Genomic DNA, 22,674 nt, shown 5'->3' with positions numbered 1-22,674 from the left:
TTGTAACAAAAATGATATAAATCACCATCTCCATGTTGACATTTTGAAAATTAATCAAGGCAGGAAAGAACCCTTGGAGTATAGTAGAAAATACACCCCAAAAAAAAAAATGTTTTGAGAATTAAACAATTTATAGTTGATGTTACTGCAAGAACTCAACCATTCAAGAACACATCAGTTACAGTAATTGCCCACCCTAGGGTTTTCGTTGCTCTTTTTATCATCGTCATTGCTTTGATGAGCATTGTAACATTATCATCGTTTGCAGGGCGGTGATTCAGGTGGGGAAATCGGTAGCGCGTCTGCCTCGCAGTCAAAATGGGTTGGGTTCGAATCCCATTGCGTCCAGTCCAGTAATGTTGTATGCAATCATGTATCCTCTGTAGTATATGGCAGATATGACATGTAAGAGGCAAAAGCACTGTCCCTCGGAGGTGTTTTTTTTTAGTCACAAGTCAGTCTATATACACTGTAAAAAATGCGACATGCGACATGTTTATGAACTAAACACAGTGTTAAAAATCTAAACACTTTGTTTAACATCTAAACACCCGGTGTGTATAGCACGTGTAAAGTATTGAGAGTTAAAGTGTTTAGCCTGGAGTGTTTAGTTGGAGTGTTTATTCTGGTCACGTTATGTTAATCTCAATATGTCCATATATATATGGAGAAGTGTTGGAAATGGTGTGTAAATTGCAATTTCTAGTTTCCTTTTATCACGAGAAAGTGGAAACTGTTACGACATCAAGATGCACTATGAAATAATTCATGTTTTAGGCCTTTCATGGAAATACCTAATCAATAAAGAAAAAGGATAACCTAAAAATATGTAAATACAACTGTAATAAATTTATATTTTGGTTTCGCATGTACAGTCCTATATTTTAACTGCTAGAAAAAAATGGGAGTTGCCTTTGTTAATGATTTCGTTCATGGTTTAGGGCATTACCCAAATGTTTGTTGGTTAGGCCTAAACACTTCTACTGTCAGGATAAACAGACGCGTTTACATTTAGAACGCCTCGTAAACACGTTCTAAACACCGCACATGTTTAACATAAACACTGTGATACTCGTACTCTACAAGTCAGCAGCGCATGTGACATGACGGCCGCGGCCACAGCGCACGCAGTGGTGCCCTGTGCGTGCGCTTCTAGCGCACACTCGTGCTATGCATGATTATGACCATAATCAATGCACAAATTGGCGGGAAAGGAGATGTGCGCGCGCGTACGTACCTGTACGGATGGATCTGTCTGATTGGCTGGCTGGTGCTGCGATTGCATGCCCCAGCAGCGTGATGTGCGTAGGCCTACAGTACGTACGTGCGCATTCGTTCTAGGCTTGGTCGTCCACTACACTGCACTTCCGACTCGATCGACTGCACTGTACTGCATGCTGATGACTGCACTGCATAAAGGAGCGGATCTAGCTAAGATGGCGTCGAAGGGATAAAGTTCTAGCCTGGGCGCCGGCCTGCATGAAAGCGGTGAGTCTGCTAAGTCTGCTAAGTCGGTGAATAACAAGATTTATTGCAAAATCGCCCTCGTTTAATGTAAAACTGTAGTAGGCGTGGAACGCCCTTAAAGATTTTGCTCGTTTGTCTTAGTTTTCTATTTCTAAATCTAACCACTAAGTTACGTTAGAACGGGGAACGCTCAAAGTCTAACTGTAACGTGTTAGTGTTGTTAACGTTACAATATCTAGGCCTACACTCTGCAAATTACCGGTACCGTAGTTATGGGTAAACTCGGCCTAGCGGGTAAACTCACTGTATCTTTAATTGTACGAATTTATGAAGTATCTTTCATGTGAATGACGATGGGTTAGTGACTATATTTTGAGTGAAATTCAGTTTTATTCCCTGTAAATTCTTCACTCAACAGGTGGTGAAAATTGAATGTAAAGCCCATTAGGATGTCTTGGAAGGGGATGGCAATGGCACCAAAGTGGGTGACGATGATGTCCTGACGTGTACTGTATAAATCCTGCAAGACATTACCTCTGCTGGCAGAGAACGAGGCATGGTGCAGTCAGCAGAGTAAATCGACTGGGGATAGTACATCACTGTTTACTACCCATGTGGAAAGTGGAAATCAAGTAAGTACTCAAAATTGCAGAGCCAAATCAATGAATATTATGTACTTAAAGGGCATGTAAATGAATTTCTATAAAATGCAGATTTTCTTAGATGCTTTAAGTTCTTCTGTTTTTTTTTTTGTGTGTGTGTGTGTGTGTGTGTTTTGTTTTGTTTTTTTTTTTTTTTTTGGGGGGGGGGATTACCTACTCCCGACTCCCGAATTCAATCCATTAGATAAAATAAATATGGAAAATTGATTTATTGCAAATATTGTTGAAAGTGTAAATTACAGATGTGAAAATTTTCACCCAAGAGACAAAGGATACAGTATGTCGTAACTCTGCTTGATAATGATGATGAATAAGAAAGAAGAAACAACAACAAAAAAAAGACTTGAATTATTTCCAGAAAATTCAGCAAAGTAAGTAAAAACTGACGCAAGACACTATGTGCTAATGTGATGAAGGGATTCTGTCATTCCTTTTAATTTGAACTTGCTTATTGATTCAGTCAACTTCTTTGCTATCCATTCATTTTCAGAATCTATGGGAGCAGTTAAGCATTGTATTGCAAAGCCAACTGATTTGTTTTCCTTGTGTAATCATTTCTTTTTACCAGCACCAGTACGTCATGGAAGAATTGATCAGGGATCACGCCAAACCTGTCTGGATTAGAATGAGAGATGCATGCGCTTACTTCTATACAACCCGTCTAAAAGTGCAAACATCTGAGGATTACAAGGACATCGCAAGATATACTGATATACAGTATATCTATAGGCCTACATGCCATATGAAGGAAATGAACCATGAATAATGATTTTGAATGTTAATAATCTTTTTCCCGCTAGCCATGTGATGTCTCACATCGTCATGATGCACTACAGACCTATTAGGAGGCATCCCACCTGTTAGAGCAACCTTTCTATTGTTTTTTTTTTCTTCACTGACAGTGTGCGTCTAAACCTGTATACTAGAATAAAGTAAATCATATGGGGGTTGATAGGGTTTTGTATGCGCTGGGGCTTCAGTTCTCCGTGTGCGTGTATGCGTGTATTACATAATGACGAACCTCTAAAGAAATATGAAGGTAGAGGGCCTATATAATTCGAAGAGGAATTCAATGCTAAGAAAAACAGTTTTATTCACTTCATTTTATTCATCAACCAATATCCTTGTAATTCACTGTTAAGATATTACTCAAGAACTTTGTTCGATTGGCTTTCTTTTATATTCGTGTGCCAAAAGGAATATAGAAATCAAAACAAATCAAATCAAAATATCAGCCATTTCATTTTTTTTTCCCCTCAGGTGCTTCAAATACAATCAGCAGATATTGGACGCAAATAAGAGGCCAGTAGTTGCATTTGTTTGGAATTCTTTGCAATTTTCTTGTAGACCTGATAGGAAATGCAGCATTCGGTAGTTAATATTTTCTTTCTGAGATATTCTTGAAATCGGTCACATGGAGAGAGGTATCAGAAATGTAGTACAACATGCATGGAGAATAGGGAGGAGTCTTGCAACTGACTGACAAATTGACAAGGGAGGAGTCTTGCTGATCACATCGCGTGTTCATGACAGCCTTGCATACCCTCCCGCCTCCAGTTGCAATGCATTATTTTTTCTTTGTTCATATCCTCTTGTCTTTACCAAAAATTCTGCTGTGTCGAGATTGAAAGCAGCCCTCCATACCATGATTATGTGGAGTATGATGAGACTGATCAGACTCTAATAGACTATTCATGTATACCCATTGAGTTTGACTTCTTTCTCCAAGGTTCTAGCAAGGTAGAAGTTTTTTCTCACTCACCTTTTGAAATCCACTAACATTCTAAGATTTCTCTCGAAATAGCAAAAGTGAAAAATCAATACAGTACTGTTAGCCTACATGTACTTTCAGTGAACGTCGCAGTGAAAAGAACAATATCATGTATGTATTTAAGTTCCATTATTGGTACTGATCAGGGAGTGCAGATGTTCACCACAGGCTAAATACAGTGAAAACATTTTTTTTTTTTTTTTTTTTTTTTTTTTTGGGGGGGGGGTCTCTTTATGATGAGGGCATCATCTACACTCCCTGATCAGTACCAATACGACCACAGTGTTGTGCATGGTATAATTTGCCGTGAGCCTAATTTGGTTCGGGTACACCCCAAAGCACTTTGCCAATAATTGATGCAATCTTCAAGGTCGGCATCGATTTGTTCACAGACTGCAGTTATGTTCCTGGAGGTGTTGCATACGTGTCAAGCTTCCGAAGCGTTGAGTTGCAATTCACAATCAACAAGTTTATTCGTTTGTTTTACAATACTAAGAATTAGTTCTGAATACAGTAGAAAGACGGCAATTCTTGAAAGTAGGCTAAGAATTACATGTGACTGAAAAGAAATTGTTAAATGCAATATTTTTTTTTCTCCAAAATGAGTTATGTGTCATTTCCTGCAAATACAAACTTAACTGTGTGTATAGGAGAGAATTCCATTTACGTCTTCGTGTACAGGCCAGTGACTCCCAGGTATCTTGCATTTAACTCAGTATGGTGTCGTATAGCAATAACATGGCAATATTTAAAGGGGAAATCCAGTCCAAATACAATTTAGTCTGATAAGAAAGAATGAAATATTAAGAGTTCATTGGTAAAATTTTGATCGAAATCGGATGTAAAATAAGGAAGTTATGACAATTTGAAGTTTCGCTAATTTTTGAGGAAACAGTTCTTGAATGGTTGATATGAATATGCAAATGGCAACGTGGGCATGTCATTCCCTCACAACTTACTTAATTTCAAGTTTTTCATTCAAACGCAATTATTCCCGAGGCTCAAGTCCTGATATATCTAACTGATCACTTTTCTGAAGTTATTCAACCAGCAATACCATAATGTTTCACATTTCATTAACATAAACATTGAATTTCATCATTTTTTTTTTTTTGGGGGGGGGGTACACGATCAATGGAAAATTGTGAGGTTATGGCATGGTCAACTCACTCATTTGCATATTCATATCCACTTTTAACTGCTTTGCAGAAATTAGCAAATCTTCACAATTTGATAACTTCCTTATTTTTCATCCGATTTCATTCAAATTTTTACTGTTAAACTGGTAAGGTTTTACTCTTTTTTATCAGACTTATTTATTGGACTCGATTTCCCCTTTAAAGGATTTTAACTTGTTATTCATCAGATATTGCCCAAGCTTTGACTGATGCTTTGATAACTTGCATTCAGAGAATTGCCTTTAACTCTTGTAGCCAAAGTGTTTGTGAAAGCTAACCCAGGTCTTCCCTGATGTTATGCGATGTAGGTGTGCTTATGATTTGGTACACTGGGTAAATTCTGTATAATGTTACGCGTTTATCTTTTTTCATGCAAAAAAGTGGAAACAATCCACTTTATATTAATAAATACATGGGAATTAACATGCATGATGATATGTCTCATTTAAACACGTAGAAATTAGCATGTATGAATGTATGATGTGTAAACATGTCTCATATAAACACGTGGAAATTACCATGTATGATGTGTAAACATGTCTCATATAAACACTCAGCATGTATAAGGTGTAAACATGTATCATATAAACACTGAGAAATTGCGATGTTTAATATGTAAACATGTCACATGTTTAGTGTATGCAATTTTGTGATCGATCTAAAAATCAGACATGTGTTCTGAGAATAAACACTAAAATGGCAAATAAACATGTCGCAGTGTTTTTAATCTGTCACAGCGAATAAACATGTCGCAGTGTTTACAACGTAAACAGTGCGTCATGTTTATTTTTTGGTTCAGTGTTTAGATCTTAAACATTGTGGGTGATTATGTGACTGTGCGGTGTTTAGTATTTAAACACTGTGAGTGATTACGGTGTAAACGTTTGGTGTTTAGGCTATAAACACAGCAGGTGTTTAGTTTTTAAACATCAGAACCGTTTAAAACATAAACATGTGTGTGTGATAAACACCTAGGGTGTGTTGAAAATAAACACAGCATGTGTTTAGTTCATAAACATGTTTAATATATAAACACGTCGCAGTGTTTTTAAACTGTCACAGAAAAGTGTTTAGTTAGGTGTTTAGAAACTAAACAAATTTTTTACAGTGTACGCACGCAAAAGATCCCTCTCCATGCACTCATCGCAAAGAGAAAAGTGCTATAATTAAAACTCGGTGAAGCGATCTACCCTCGTGGTTATAGCATCAGGTGATTAGCAATACTTAAAATGTCTCTGTGATTTGTTTGTAATAAATCACCACTGATTATCTCTAGGACAAACTCTGTAAGATCTAAATCTTATAATTCTCCAAATATTAATTGCATCAATTACTGAAATTTATGTTCAGCCAATTGTTGAAAAGTGATCGACTGATATACATTACTATTGCTTCATGCTGGTCATATACTGATCACTTACACAATGTTTATACCTAAGTTTTTGGAGGCATTTAGGGCATAGGGACTCGACTAAAACAAACTCAATAAAACCCGAGCAGTGTGGTTGATCACGAACACCCACAACATATTTCACTCCAACCCATTGTTTTCTCAATTAAGTATATCATAAAAAGTTAATGACTTTCACACTTTTCAAACAGCAAGTTTAATGCACAATACACGTTCAACCAACTTCCTTGCGCGTTCAATCACTTTTTAATACCTATATTTCAATATTCATTCTTACCCAACTCACATTTTATCTGATCATCATCATGAATAGCCAAGAATTGTCTTAGGACAAAAATCCTTTAAACATCATGGTCCCTAAATCTGAATCCTTTACCCGACAGTCTTAGCTCATTCAAAAACGGTTAAACATATGGTGTTAAATAGATATATAATTGCTGTTAATTGCACGTACTATGTCTCTTTGTTTTGTTTTGTTTTTGTCGGATATTTAAGTGATTCTCTTTCCTGCTTCAACTGTAAGACTCTAACAATACTCAATAACTAGGTTCAATTGACTTTGTATTACGTTTATGTATGAAAAAAATGAAATCAATCAATCAATCAATCAATCAATCAATCAATCAATCAATCAATCAATCAATCGAGCAAGCAATCATCTTCATTTTGTATTATCATGGAATGATGTTGTATATTTCAATTCACTTACCTATTTCAGCTGTATAAGATACAAACGTACGTATGAACTTTGTTCAATTGGCTCTGTATTACATTTATGTACAATAAAGAAATGTAGAAATTGAAAGCAATCAATCAATCAATCAATCAATCGGTTAATTTATCACTCACTCACTCACTTACTCTATCAATCAATTAATAGTCAGTAAACGGTATCAACGAGACACACTGTGCCGTTTCAAAGAAGAGGAAGAAGAATCATTATTCGCCCCTGTCGAACCCTAGCAGAGCGAAAGGAACCTACTTGAGTCTGTTGCAATCATTTTTTTTATCCTTTAGATGTAGACGAATTATATCATTCACATCTAATCACATTGCATTGTCTGTTTTTTTCATTTATTTGACTACAGTGAATTAGCTAGAATTATTTACATTTTTTACTTATGTTTCCACCACACTTACTTAAGAGTCTCTCTACATCGCTCCCCCATGGAGCTCTCTTTCAAATTCAAATGATTTTATTTCCATATAAAGTTATAAAAAGCAATATACATAATGCTTACATGAGTACATAGTATTTTAAGGAACTTAAATCACATAAGTTTCAAAGCTCTTTCATTTGTAGAACTGGAAATTCAACTATCTGGTACGCACTTTGGGTGAATATTTGGAAAATTCTATCAATAAAAACAAAGTGTAAGACGACATGTTTTCTAAATGTTTGAATGAAAGAAACATAAGTTCATTAATTACGGGACTGCATGATTTTCTAGTTCACAGATGAAGTCACGTGACCGCAGTGTAGAGAGGGTGTGGGATTGAATTTTCCCCTACTTCCTTACTTGAACAATAGTAACGAAGATGGTGCTGATGGGGTACTGACGGGGGTTTGGAGGTAAGCATCGAGTTCCAAAGCCTAATAGTAGGCCTACCTGGGAAAAATGAATCAGGACATCCATGCTTAAGATAATGCAAGTGTTCTACCATTAAGGTACTTACACTGATTATGCTTGTATTTTACACCTTAACCAAAGGCTGGCTTTCAATTCCAATTTAATTGTCATTAGGAAGGACATTTTTCTCAGTCGCTTATTTTATTTTGTTAGAACCTTTGTATAAAACCTCCAGGATGATGATATATCTCAAGCAAGGTTCGAAAATCCAGTTCAATTGAGGTTTTATTATGAAAACACCAAATCAAAATCCGAAGACTAACCATACGCTATATGTGGTTTACATAAAATTTGACGACAAAATAAATAGTTCAACTTTACAGCAGGGAGACACAGAAAAAAAGGACCAAACTCACACTTTACAGAACAAATGATTCATATTAAACTCCTCCCCCCCCCCCCAAAAAAAAAAAAAATCGCACAATATCACATTATCATAGAGAACAACAACAACAACCTTAGCAACAAAGAAAAAATGCACTTAAAATAGTATTTGAAGGTATATACTTCATGGCCTTCATCGATTATTTTAGATTTCCTGCCCCGGGTCCTGCGCTCTCTTTCTCAGTGCTTTAGCTGGCTGAAAAAAAAAAACAAAAACAAAAACAAAAACAGTATTATTCCACAATGTATCTAAACTGCAGACATAATAATAATAATAATAATACATACAATTTCTATAGCGCCGTTCTCCACTTTGATTAAATGCTCAAGGCGCTTTACAATTGTACATCAAAGCAAACAGATTGAAAATACAAGTACATCACAGTAATAGAAGAAGGATGAAGAAGCAGAAAAAAAAAAAGACATGAAAGTCTGTCTTCAAAAGACACTGGTCTTCAAAATGCACTGCTAAACAGATAGGATTTTAAATTACTCCTGAAAGATGTTATAGAGCTCGAGTCTTTGAGCTCACGAGGAAGTGAATTCCACAGTGTTGGTCCAGCGTGAGCGAAAGCTCGTTCCCCCCAAGATTTCCTAGAAAACGGAATATGTAAGAGACCTGAAGTTGAGGATCGAAGAGTTCGTGAAGGTTGGTATTGACGAAACAAACAAACATTGTAATCAGGAGCTGTTCCCTCAATAACATGATAAACCAAAAGAAGTATCTTAAACCGAATACGCTCCTGTACAGGCAACCAATGAAGACTCTTCAGGATAGGTGTGATATGACTGCGTTTACTTGACAAAGAAACAATACGTGCAGCGGCATTTTGTAGCTTTTGTAATTGGGCAATTTGCGAGTTTGGTAGATTGAAAAACAAACCATTACCGAAATCAAGGCGTGAAGAAATAAGTGCATGAACAAGTTTTTCCGTGGCAGAGCGAGTCAAATACTTGCGAATAAAACCAATATTGCGCAATTGATAACGGACTGATTTAGAAATGTTGGTGATTTGATCGGACATAGCCATGTGAGAGTCAAACATAACACCCAGATTGCGACATGACTTTGACAGAGGAATATCATTACCTACAATCGAAATACAATTAATATCCAACTTATTCAAGTGAGATTTAGAACCAAAAAGGATAAATTCACACTTGCTGTGGTTTAGAAACAATGAGTTAGACCTCATCCAAGCATCAATATCAATGATGCAATTTTCTAGGCAGCGCAGTGCATGAGATGCTTGGATTTGATGTGGTGGAAAAGATACAAAAACTTGTATGTCGTCTGCATATAGATGATACCGAACAGAATGCCTTTGAAATATTTTCCGCAGACCGATCAAATAGATAGAAAAAAGGGTGGGCCCGCCAACAGAGCCTTGAGGTACACCACAGCCTAATGGCTTTGAAGACGATGTGACACCATTCAAAAGAACAGACTGTGAATGGTGTGATAGGTATGATTTAAACCATTCGAGAGCTTGTCCCTGGATACCCAAACTTCTAAGTGTATTGACAAGAATTCTGTGATCTACAGTGTCGAAGGCCGAAGACAGATCCAACAAAACCATTGCTGTGACGGATCCGGAATCCATTTCCCTTAAAATATAACTAGAAACATTTATCAAAAGGGTCTCCACACTATGGTGAGGGCGATAAGCCGACTGTAAAGGATCGAATAGACCATGTTCCAGCATATAGTCTGAGAGTCTCGAGAACACAACTCTCTCTAAAATCTTGAACAAAAATGAAAGATTGCATACAGGACGATAACTTGTCAATGATTCCTTATCCAATGAAGGTTTTTTCAGCAAAGGACGGATCAGAGCTTTCTTTAAAGATAAGGGTACGGTAGCTTGCTCGATACTGAGGTTAACAATTTGAGAAATAATCGGGGCAAACGTGGGTGCGCAGTCCTTTAAGAGAATGGTTGGAACCGGATCCAATGGACAGGATTTAGGAGGCAATTTACGAAGAAGGAGAAGTATTTCATCAGTAGTTGTATGTTGGAAGGTTTCCAGTGTGGAAGAGGTAACAGGTTCAGACTCAGATAGTACAACATTACAATTGAAATTATCTCGGATTTTTTCAACTTTCGAATGAAAAAACTGACTAAAAGTTTCAGCCATGGCACAGCCATCGACATGTTTAGGCAATGGAGATGACTGTTTGCGGTTCAAAAGTCGATTGGCGACGTTGAAAAGCTTCTTATGATCATCTCCGCAGTTTTCGATGAGTCTGGTGTGATAGATGCGTTTGGCTCTGGACACAAGGTAGTTTACTCGGTCTCTCTGATCACAGAACAACTTTCTGTCTGTCTGCAGCTTTCCATTGTTGCGCCATCTCCTCTCAAGTCGCCGCCGCTCTTTCTTTGCTTCAGAGATACCAGAGTCATACCAGGGACTGTACTGATGAGACTTCACTTTCCGAGTCTTGGCTGGTGCGTGAATGTCCAGTAACCTGCTAAGTTCTGAATTGTAGCGGTTCACAGCATCATCAACGTCGGCTGTTGACAAAGACGAAATGTTACTGTCAGACACGTCGTTGGCGAAATCAGTCCTGTCGATGCCTTTTATGTTGCGAGATGAGAACGTAGCATCATTCCTCTCTGGCTTGTTAAAACGAAACAAGCAGGTTACGGCGGAATGGTCGGAGATGCCGGGAATAACTCGTGTGTTGGAAAATAGCAGTCTGTCAGATTGCCGTATCAAGATGACGTCGAGAATATGGCCATGATCATGTGTAGGTGTAGTCACCAACTGGCGGAGTCCATGGCCATCGACGAGGTCGTTGAACTTCTGCGTGTGGGATGAGAGCTTATCTAAGTGTATATTAAGATCTCCTGTGATTACGAGAGAAGATAACTTATACAACTTTTCATCTAACAAATCCGAGAACTCATCAATAAAAGATGAAAAAGAACGATATCCTGGTGGTCTGTACATAACTACAATCTCAAGACTAGTAGTGCTGTTAGAGACCACGGCTGACATAGATTCAAAACTTAAATGGTGATCTGATGGATTGAGAACTACAGAGAGATTGTCCCTGTACAAGAACCCAACACCTCCACCACGCCTGGAGGCTCGGGGCTGGTGCAGAAATACAAAACCGGGTGGAGTGAGATCTGTGATGGCTGCATCGTCTAATGGAGTCAGCCAAGTCTCAGTCACTGCACCTACATCAAACTTGTTATCAACAACAAAATCTTGAAAAATTGTTGACTTATTACAAAGGGATCGGGCATTGATTGTACAGAATCTAAGATGATCACTAAATTTGTCATAACCTCCTCTTTTCCCTCGATGTGTCTTCGACCTCCGACCGATACCCAGGGACAGAATACTCCTCCATACTTCCTTGTTTTCTTCACGCCATTTTGGGGATTTACTGCTACAGTTGTATGAGTGAAGAAGCTCACTAGAATATCGAACCCTAGAATTGCGTGTGCCAAAAGTTATAGAATCAGACACATCTTCAGAAGGGCCTGGATTCGGGTTAATGTCCCCACACATAAGCAACTTTACACGATAAGTTGATACAGTATTGGAGTAGTACAGTATGGGGCTCCCAATGTACTTGCCCTTTGGTTGTACAGCAGAGCCATGGGACATACCAGGCTGGGTAGCACACATACGACAATAGGTCTGTGATAGCTGAGTGCTATTACACAAAAGAAGGGCAACAAATACAAAAGAATGCAATGCCAATGGTAACATTGTGTCAGTGAGAGTGAACCACACAGAATCAAGTGCAGTGAAGCCTATGCTATAACAGGTATAAAATGGCTGTGGTTGTCTGCACTGTATACACTGTAGCTGTACTGAAAAATCAATCCACTGTAAATGCGCAAAAACAGTACAGAAATCACTACAATTTGTCCAGCAAGTGCTTGAAGACAAACATTCAAAGATAGAATACAATACACACTCAATGAAAAACTTACAACAGGAGAAATAAGCGAAGAATTAAGAGCTCTGCTGGCGGGCAGCCACCGGGCGCGCGCAACCACCACAAAAAAAAAAAAAAAAAAAAAAAAAAAAAAAAAAAAAAAAAAAAAAAAAAAACATCACAGTGATCATGATCTAAACTCTAGATAAACTGTTTTGTAATTTAATAACTGCTCCTCTTCTTGAGAGAAAGCTGAGAGAATGAAGTATAAAATGAGCTTCGCTTCTGACTGAGAGCGCTTTTTCACTTTGCTCACAAAAGTCCATGTGGGTTACGTTTTTTCTTGTATGCTGCCCTCTACGGTAGGTAGTCTTGTAGCTATGGCAGCAAGCCGAAATTATACTGTTTTTTTTTGGGGGGGGGGGGGAGGGAGTGGGGAGCAAGAGAACGTTCACAAGTAGCTGCTACAAGGACACGCAAGGGGATCCAACACACACATACTTCGCTTTTGAAGTCTTTTATTTTTTTCTCTCTCTCTTAAGTATCGAAATCTAGCAATCTAGTGAACACTTTTGGTTAGTTTGGTGTTTGTTTTTTTTGTTTTTTTTTTGTTTTTTTTTTTTGGGGGGGTTATCTTTCACCTCTTTTTCAAATTTTGTGTCATCAATTCTTTGTTTTGATGGAAGTGCATATAGCTCTCATCGACAATGACAAGTAAACTGGATAATGGAGTGGTGACAGATAATAGTTATGATAATGCCACAAGTATTCTCACACTGGGATGGGGAGAAACGTAATTACCAAACACAGAAAACACTTAATTCTAAAAAAATTGTAGCTCGATTTTCAAATTTACTGATAAAATCATTTTTGAAATCTAATACCCAAGTCTAAGGCAAAAAGCGCGTGGAGGAAGGGACAACCAGTGTGACTCTACAAGACTAGGAGATGGGGGAGTGAACTTTGGTGTCTTACTTACTTCTCAGCTTCTTAAGCGGAAGTGCCTTTTAAATATCAAGCATTTCCACAATGAATACAAGATTACATGACAGTACTGAATGTTCCTTCATTTCATACTTACACACACACGCACACACGCACAGACACACGCACACACACGCACTCTTACATTATATATATATATATATATATATATATATATATATATTTTTATATATATATATATATATATATATATATATATATATATATATATATATATATAAAGCTTGGGAGCAATAAAAGGCAAAGTGAACTACTGCAACGTCTGCCAGCAGCCCTTCTTCCTCCGTCACGAAAATACTTAAAATACGGCACCCATCACGTACGAGGCCAAGCCCACTTCACGTTAGACTACTTTGTTTAGATATTTCCCTCTTTCTGTTTCATCTGTGGACATCTGTGTCAGAGTCCTATATAAATATGCTCTTTTTTTGTCTGTTTATGTCGGCAACCATTAGATCATTTGAAGATTGGGGTTCCTTCTTCGACGTTAAACATTGTTCACCTTGGCAGACTTTCCGCAATCATAGTACATCATTCCTCTTACAAAGTAATCCATGTTTAATAAAAAAGCAACAACAAAGAAAATAGTTAATTTTGTTCTATCATAACAATTTTATTTTGCTGCTTACAAAGCAACTGTATTTTCTTTTACTGCAGAATAACATGTTCTTTAATTTGAATAGAAATGAAAAGTGAGTTTTGTTTAACACGTGTCTGTGTATCAGTGAGGTTTGTTTGACACGTGTCAGTATATCAGCAAAGATATGAAATGGTGAGACCATTCAATAATTTTTCCTATAAAAAAAAAGAAGTTACGTATTATAATGATGAACACAATTCTTTTCTTCATATGGATAGGTGGGTTCCCGGGTTACACAGTCAAGTATTCATAGACAGGACCTCCCTATACAAGTGTGATAACAGATTTAGAATGACAAAATTTACCCTAGGATTTGACCTAAAAAAAAGTTTGCATTAGTTTTACGGTATTTTTTTCTTGCAGTGTTTCCAATATCAACGGGTGTATAAGCACTGTACATTAACTCATTCACTTACTTCATCATGACAATCATTCAGCGACTTTATTGTTGTGACTCCTTATATTCAGCGACCTTATGCAACAGTAACACGAAAGGACTGTAATGAATACGACGACTAGCCGTCAGACCAGAAATCACACACTCAAGAAATGTACATTGTATAGCCCTCGATGCCTTCTTCAGAACCGTCGTAATACATATTTTGAAAGACCTACTCTTCTTCCACAAAACCTGGCAGATATTAGAAGCCATTTTCACCCACAGCTATATAGTTGTACGTCATATATATATATATATATATATATATATATATATATATATATATATATTATGTATTATAGAATATGATGAATGACAAAGATTAATAAAGTATATTTAAGATCTTCTGACTTTACTAATATTTAGCACACAAGCTCTAACTGCGAAATCCTCTTTTGAAACATTCCCTGGTTTGGTGGTCATCTTCAGGCCACTCTTTGGTGTGTCATTTTTGGTTTGTTTGCTCTACCTTAGAAGAAGAACCAGTAAAATTCGGCAACTTGTACCGTGACATACATTGCGTGCGAATAAAGAGCAATGGATAAAACACAAATGCATCTATTCTAGATAAATGGAAATGAATCATTATGTTAGAAATAAAGGCATAAAACTGATCTAATGCAAGGTCTAACTATTATAGGGCCAGACAAACCTATCCCGAGGGTGAAAACAAGAAATTAACGAAAAAATAATCCTAGTTATATTGCCCCCCCCCCCAAAAAAAAGTGTAGGATAACAATCATATTGGAGTGGACAAGATTGCCGCTGAGGGCGCCATGACGAAATGAGAAAAGCGAAGGGAATGGAGAAAGCTTGTTGACAGGTTTTCTGTGACACCCAAACGGAGGGATTGAAAAATAAAGGAAAAATAATAATTCAAAAGAAATATGCTTTGTTTTCGTTAACCCATTGAATTTTAGTTTGAAATAACTTCCATGGTTTCTCCAGATCTCCTAAAAAAAGTTTAAACAAAACAGAGTAGAGTGAAATACCATACAAGGTTTCTGCTGATAAACAAAGGATAACCCTAGAGGCATCTTGCTCAGAAGTAAAGTCAGACACTATACATGTATCTTGTCACTTAGAATTGGTCAGTGAAGAATAGGAATTAAAATCAATGTCCAGGTGAGAATTTCCTTGACAGTATATTTTAGTACAACTCAGCCAGTTGACAACAGCTAGATATCATTTGTAGCGTGAAATACATGACTTGACACGATTTATATTATCATGAATTAACATTTAAAATGATTCATGTCTAAATTCAAGCTCTGTTTGTTGAATGCCCACTGATATGCCAATTTCTGTGTATTAAAGTCAACGATGTCTTGCTCAAAGTGACATGTTCTTTTTTTGTATGTTGTCTGTATTGCACCGTTACTAAGTCATATCGTGAGTATTTTTTTTTCGTCATACACTTTCTCTCAATTTTATACATTTTCACTCTTATGGGATCACATTCCCTGCATTCCTCGTATAATTTTCCTTTGCCACATTCTATGCATTGATTGCAACGTTAGTATCAAATCAGTCAAAAATGAATCACGTAATGAAAACAAATCGAAATCAAAAAAGGAAGATCTCACAAAACGGTAATGTCACGGCACGTTATCGGAGCCCTTCTTTTGCCCTTACCCGACACATGCCCGACGAGATTCTTCTAGCACTTGACTCTTCATTATATCGCTCAAAAAAGTACAAGTGCCACATTTTTTTTTTTGAGGGGGGCAAGGGGTAGGGGTACTTCATTTGTGAGTCTTTATTTTTGCTTTTGTTTCTATGTTAGCTTTTATTAGAGTGGATGGGACTGTTTAGCTCTCTTTTCGTTATCTAGCACAATGTCTCTTGGTACAGAGATTCCGTTTCATCTCTTGGTTACACCGATACAACAGAACCTTGCATGATTCAAGTGCTTGCAAATCCATTCTCTGTTGTTTTTTTTTTTTGTCAGTATCTTCTTAGTAACCAGTAATGTTACATATTGTTAATGTCTTCTTTAAATGCCACCACTATCTGTGTTTTACCCTTCCATGGTATTTCAGTATACTATTGGGTTACATAACCCTGTACAGATAGTATGTTTCTATCATATTAGGCCAACAAGGTGATAAGGTTCACCACATTCTTATCAGAACTCCACAGTCATTGCTACCAGTGTACCATTATTCTCGACACCCGTTAGGCACTCAATCAAATGATTTATAATCAATGTATACAATTCGTTATTTCCCCTACAGCATTTGCTGTGACGACGCATTTTTTTTTTTATTTTAACTAGCATCACTCCGGTAAACTTGGCACATTGAAATTCCAGCTGGTCCTACTGTGTATTTTTCAAAATGGGATAAAGCTGTAATCAATCGGACTCGAAGGGATCTGTGACGTCATCACATGGACTAATGACAAATCTTAGCCTATTATGTGTGGCTCGTTCGTTCACGGCACAGCCGTTCCTCGCCCAACACAAACGCATCATGTCTTGCACGTCCAATAGATCACGTTGAGCGAGTTCCATCTGTTGCCTTGTAGCGCGCAGATCATGCTGGAGTTCTTCTACTGCACGCTCCACGCTGTTAATGCGTCGACATCGTGAATGACCGTATAACTTTTTGTTTGTTCCCGTCGTCGTCGCGGTGATCGTAACCCCGTTACCACTTGACAAGTCACTACTGCTCATCACCTCGCATGACTGGCTTTTACCAATGTCCCCAAGTAGTGTTCTCTTTTGTTTTCCGGTGTAACATGGATGTGGCTTTACTGCAGATTCAGTGCAATTTTTTGATGGGAAAGTGTCGTACTCGTCACTGACTCCATTGTTCGACTGGCGACATACAGAAGAAACAGGTGTCGTAGCTGGCGTTGTCTTCTGATGAGTACTACACATTGTATTCAGGATCCGGCTCTGAGCTCTCGTTGCATTAGTTGTGTGAGGGTTGCAATTGATAGCGTTGATACCCCGCCAGTCGTTTTTTGCAGTTTGACTTTTACCTGGCCGATTGTGTGACAACCCATCTGAATGCGCCTGTTCTGTAGAAGTGTTTACGGGCTTGCAAAGTAGTTCCGTCTGCATGATAGCAAACGCCGAGGGCCCGGATAGGTGGCTAGTTTTCTCTGAAATAAAAAAGAAAAACAAACAAACATTAAGACTAAATTGAATGGGAGGTAAGCACAAAAACTTAAGGCTTAAATGTAAGGAAGTTTGCGAACAAAGCAAGCGCGTGTATGTATCAAGGAAGGTTAATTGATTTTCTCTTGATACTGGGCCTCAATTCACACTTCCTCTTTCTCACCACAAAAAAAGCTGTTCACCAGGAGGGAAATCCCCCACCCAATAATCAGTTCTGCACTTTAAGATCTATGTGTCAAAACGTTATCTTTACTTGGCTAACTGTCCAAGACATCTTACTCTATACACAGTTGACTGTAAAGATTCATTCAGTAAACAATTCACAGCTAATCGTATTATTATAGCATCGACATTAGAAAGAATGACAACGCCCTCACGTGTAGATGATAAGATACTTTGTGCGCTATTTCTGCTGCGAATGATGACGGGAACTATTATACGTGTATTTAGGACACATGTTTTCTTTCTTGAGTGGTAGTCTTACAGGACCATCTTGTTACAGTCACATACGCAATCACGTCGTGGCGCCAGTTCATGTTTTAAAGGGATCGTATAGTTTTGGTTGAGACCTAATTTCAGGTTTGTATTTTTTTTTCTCTTGTGAGATAACGAAAACCTCTTATGTAATATGAAAGAGCATGTAATTCCGTGACGAATACAAAGTTTATTTGATGAAAATTGGTTTTGAAATGGCTGAGATATACAAAACAGAGCAATCCTAATAAAAGCTGGGACCCACTTTTTATCAGGATTGCTTTGCTTTTTTTTTAATGTTTTAGCTATTCCGAAACAGATTTTCATCAAACAAACGGTGCATTCCTCTCAGAATAGACGATTTCATAAGTGGTTTCTTGGTATCTTGCAAAAAGTTAAAAGTCCAATCCTCATCTTCACCAATACTATACCATCCCTTTAAGTACTTACAAATTTCAATCTCCGTTTTCAATTGACTTGAAAACCATTGAAGTATTAACACTCGAGTTTGATCATCGTCCACCTTCGTAACATCAACAACGACAACACAAACTTAAAATAGAAAACAAGTACCATCACTTTTTAGCAAATATATTTCAACAAATGTTGGATACCGTTTCCACACTCTTCGCAGGTCGCAGATAACGTGTTTATTTCATTTTTTTATTTTGTTTCACCGTTACAGTTCTCAATGTGTAACTAAAGTACTGAGATAATTATCATAACGATAAAAACATATTAATTCATTCCTATTTATTTATTTGTTTTGTTTCAGGAGGGTTTAGCTCTGTCAGCTGCGAGTATACATACACTTGTACTGTTATTCTCAGGGGCCCTACACATACATCAGAAAATAAAAATAAAAACACATGGAAAAATACGTTGTTGAGTATTGCGGGGACAGAAAATGCATGGTACAATATAGATAACTTAATTCTAAACATTGTATTTCACTGAGAATAAAGTCATACATTGGGATCTCAAAATGAAATAAAACAAAACTAAACAATATTGTAAGTGTCTAAAATACAAATTATATGGACAGCTGTATTCTCTGTATTTTTCCTGATTCTTTTCATTTTACATTGTGTAATATGTAAATATTAGTGCATTTATCAAATTGATATAGATACGTCTACCTTTCTCGGAAACAATCAACACATTATGTACTTAAATTTGCGCATCCTTTTTTTTTTTTTTTTTTTTTTTGGCAGAGCCTTTGAAAGCAGGCAAGCTGAACAGATCTCAGATTCCAACATTTGCTGGTTGCTCCATATCCCAGCAATGAATGCAATCTAAATATACTTTTTATGATCATTAGTTTGGAGTGGTCCGAAACAGGGTATCAAAGCCTGTGAATAAATTGTATTTTATGAAAAAAAGAAAGAAAATGTGTTTAAACTTTAAATCAGCAAGTACTATCTTACCTGTAATGGGTATACAATATACATTTTTCTGATCTAAATAATATTATATTTTCCAAGGAAAGATTACACTGTATCTTGTTGATTCATAAATTAACACGTTGATTCAAAGAGATCGCTTATCAAACGAACAAGACTTACTTGATTTAGCCTGCTTCTCGTATCCCAGGTGTTTACAAATGATTTTATGTCCAGCAACCTCGGCTTCATCCATGGCCGTGCGTCCTTTCGAATTGGTGATGGATGAATCGATACCAGCAGCGAGAAGTACGAGGACCACGCGGTGATGTCCCCGAAAGGCGGCAAGGTGTAGGGCCGTGTCACCATATTGGGTTTGTACTTGGAGTGGAGCTTTATTTTCGATCAGGAATCTGAGAAAAAAAAAAGATAATAATTGATAACAATTTTCCTCTTCTTTTTTCAATCTTTTTTTATCCTTTTATCATCAATTTAACTTTAATTAAATTTTTTCAGTATAATCATCAGAATGATATTTTCATCATTGTTAACATACATTACTGATTCGATATCAGTTTAAATTCTACAGTCTATCGTGATGCTATATCTACAAAAGCAGCATATAGTTTTTGGCAACACATACTTTGATTTCTTGAAAGCAGTGTCATATTGCGAGAACAAATTTATTTTCTTTTGTTTGTAAAGAAAAGTTCAAGTTCAAGTTCAAGTTGATCTATTTCACTTCCAACAAACAAATAATAAGAAATACAAAGAAACGCATCATTTCACATATTTATCCTCGATAAAAGTAAACAGCTATAACAACATTCAAGATTAATTTTGTGATATGTGTGTGTGTATTTGTGGTTGTGAGTGTTGAAATAAAAAGAGAAATTTGTAAAGATAGCGAGGAGTGGGTGGCGGGGTGATGAACGAGAGGCGGACAGATTCCACTGAGCGTGAAGAGATTATGACACCATACACGTTGGAAAGAGAAAGTGAAGGATGTCGTCCGGTTCATAAATATTCAACAGACTCTTTGATTATACAGACGGTGCAAGATCTGTCATAGACTGTGCTAGCAATCAGGCCATAGTCTATGCAACGTGATTGATATGAATTTCAGGTTATTAAAGTCATGATTTTGGCGGCACGCAAGCTCGTTTAATATTGTTTGTCTGTTTTTATGGTCAAAGCGGATGTAGTCCACCAAGCTTTAGTCCTGACATTAAAAGTTGCGGTGATGCCAGTAATGCCTAGAATGTCGGACTCTGGTTAGATGACATGACAGGTTCTTTGTCTGTTTGGTTCTCGTTTGCCTATCCTGCATCTCCTTTTCCGTCATCACTCATGCATAAACTGAATCCGCATCCGGGGTATTCACAACATTGGCCATGACGGGGCAAAACTTAGCAAACTATTCACACTCTTATGAACTTGTCATGCACCTTTGTGGTCGACGAAGACAAGGAATGAAATAATTTACCTTTCTCAGTAAATACACAGGATAGTAGAGACAGGAGTTTGAAAGATAGCATACGTGCGAAGGAGTGGAAAATAATGGACCTATACATAGTAGGTCCATTGGAAAATATCCATCTTGACAAAGCTTGATTAAATAGATTTAATCATGGCCATGCACGTAACTCTACAGGATGTAGAATGCATGCACGCCTATTCAGTTGTAATAATAAGAAGGGTACGATCACAAGTGGTGATAAAGTTAGCCGGTTTTTACTTCATTTAAACGATTTGTAAATTTGTCATTCATAATGATGAAAATTCACATAGGCCTACATGTACCATAATTTTCTGTCCTCATACACTGTAAAAATAATTGTGTAAAATTACAGCAAAGTTGACGGCAGCAAAGTTGCCAGAAAATTTGCTTATATTAGTATTATAGCATACATTTTAGAATTGGAATTCAAATTACAGGTTGCTATGTAACCTGGAATAGTAGAAAGATAATTGTAAAACGTGATAACATAATGTTATCATTTCTATAGAGAAACATATTGTGCAATATCTTGTTAAGGAAGTATCAATTAATGCATTTTTTGGTAATTCTGCACGAAATATAAAAAGTTTTCCTGAAATAGAACTAGAGAGTTGTCATCAACATTCATTTGAGACAGTAAAAAATGCCAGTAAACCTTTCATCAGAATCGTTAGATTTCGGAGCGAAGAAAAATACCTTAGTAAGTAAAGACCTAACCGAAGATGATTTGAAATTCAACATCCATGGAACCATTTCCCACCTCGCATTGGCAACTGATAGGAAAGTATTACCGTTATCTGAAGTTAAACCAGAGGTATAAATTCTTTTGTCCACCTCTGTATTGGCTTGTACGATATGACCTAAATCTCAGTTGCACGTCAAAGTGTAGATTGATCAATTGCATCTTATCTCTTTTATCATCTTGTTAACTTTGAATATCATCTTTATTTGGAGCTTATAAAATTTTTTCGTCTTTGAAAAGATAAACAAACAAAACAACACGTGTGCTTTGAATTTTATTCAGTGAAGATTGGAATTGTTGAAAATATTTTGTGAACTCACCTAACGATGGTTTCATGGCCTCTCTCGGCTGCAGCATGTAAAGCCGTAGCGCCCCACGTTGTAGTGGCTTCCACACGAGCTCCTCTGCCATGCAACCAGCGCACCACGCCAGAGTACCCCCGTACACAGGCGACAAAAAGCGGCGTCTCATTATTCTCTGGTGATTGATAGTTTACAAGCTTGCCGCAACTCGGGGAGAAAGTTAGCAGCCGTTGAATCTCCTCAATGTCATTTGCTTTGATGGCAAGTAATAGGGAATTCATTTTATTTCTTGCAGTTTGTTGTTGTCTGTGGCCAAACCACTCCGTACCACACGTGTAATTATTCGTCTCGTGTGTCTATGTCCCGAGTATTCGTCGTCTGCTACACACCATTTTTCATCGTACATACGCGCTCATACAGACGAAGCAATAAAATGCGTGGTAGAGGGATGGAACTTGTGACGGTGACTTCCCAGTTTCAGGAAAAGGAGTCGGCTGTATGGTATGCATCGAGGCTACTCCAAAAGAATCTGCAACATACAGAAGTTTGCAAAAACACGTTTATTATGCTAGTCGGACAGAATGATACAATGACTAGAACAAGATTTAGGCCTCTGCAGGTGACTGGCGTGGGTTGAAGGGGTATTGTGACTCACAGG

At 37.3% G+C, this 22,674-nt stretch overlaps 1 protein-coding gene across 1 annotated transcript; it reads right to left on the bottom strand.

Moving 5' to 3' along the window:
• Positions 1 to 15,535: 15,535 nt before the first annotated feature.
• LOC139744244 (uncharacterized) lies at positions 15,536 to 22,431 on the bottom strand. Its single transcript, XM_071654688.1, has 3 exons — positions 22,035 to 22,431; positions 19,655 to 19,884; positions 15,536 to 17,599 (listed from the first exon to the last, which is right to left on the bottom strand). The coding sequence occupies exons 1-3, from the start codon at positions 22,295 to 22,297 to the stop codon at positions 16,845 to 16,847; spliced, it is 1,248 nt and encodes a 415-aa protein (XP_071510789.1). The 5' UTR covers positions 22,298 to 22,431; the 3' UTR covers positions 15,536 to 16,844.
• Positions 22,432 to 22,674: the final 243 nt, after the last annotated feature.

The sequence above is a fragment of the Diadema antillarum genome, unplaced genomic scaffold, assembly GCF_040938485.1.
Source record: "Diadema antillarum isolate AM-2024a unplaced genomic scaffold, OU_Dant_1.0 seq00001148_RagTag, whole genome shotgun sequence".
NCBI classification, from domain to species: domain Eukaryota; kingdom Metazoa; phylum Echinodermata; class Echinoidea; order Diadematoida; family Diadematidae; genus Diadema; species Diadema antillarum.
This window is presented reverse-complemented; position numbering and strand designations above follow the sequence as displayed.

Bases quoted from the DNA above. Each gene is read 5' to 3' on its own strand.
- LOC139744244 (XM_071654688.1), bottom strand. From the start codon at position 22,297: ATGAATTCCCTATTACTTGCCATCAAAGCAAATGACATTGAGGAGATT. The intron at 19,885-22,034 runs GTGAGTTCACAA...TTTTTTTCTCAG, and splicing joins GGCCATGAAACCATCGTTAG to ATTCCTGATCGAAAATAAAG. The intron at 17,600-19,654 runs GTAAGTCTTGTT...TTTTTATTTCAG, and splicing joins CGAGAAGCAGGCTAAATCAA to AGAAAACTAGCCACCTATCC.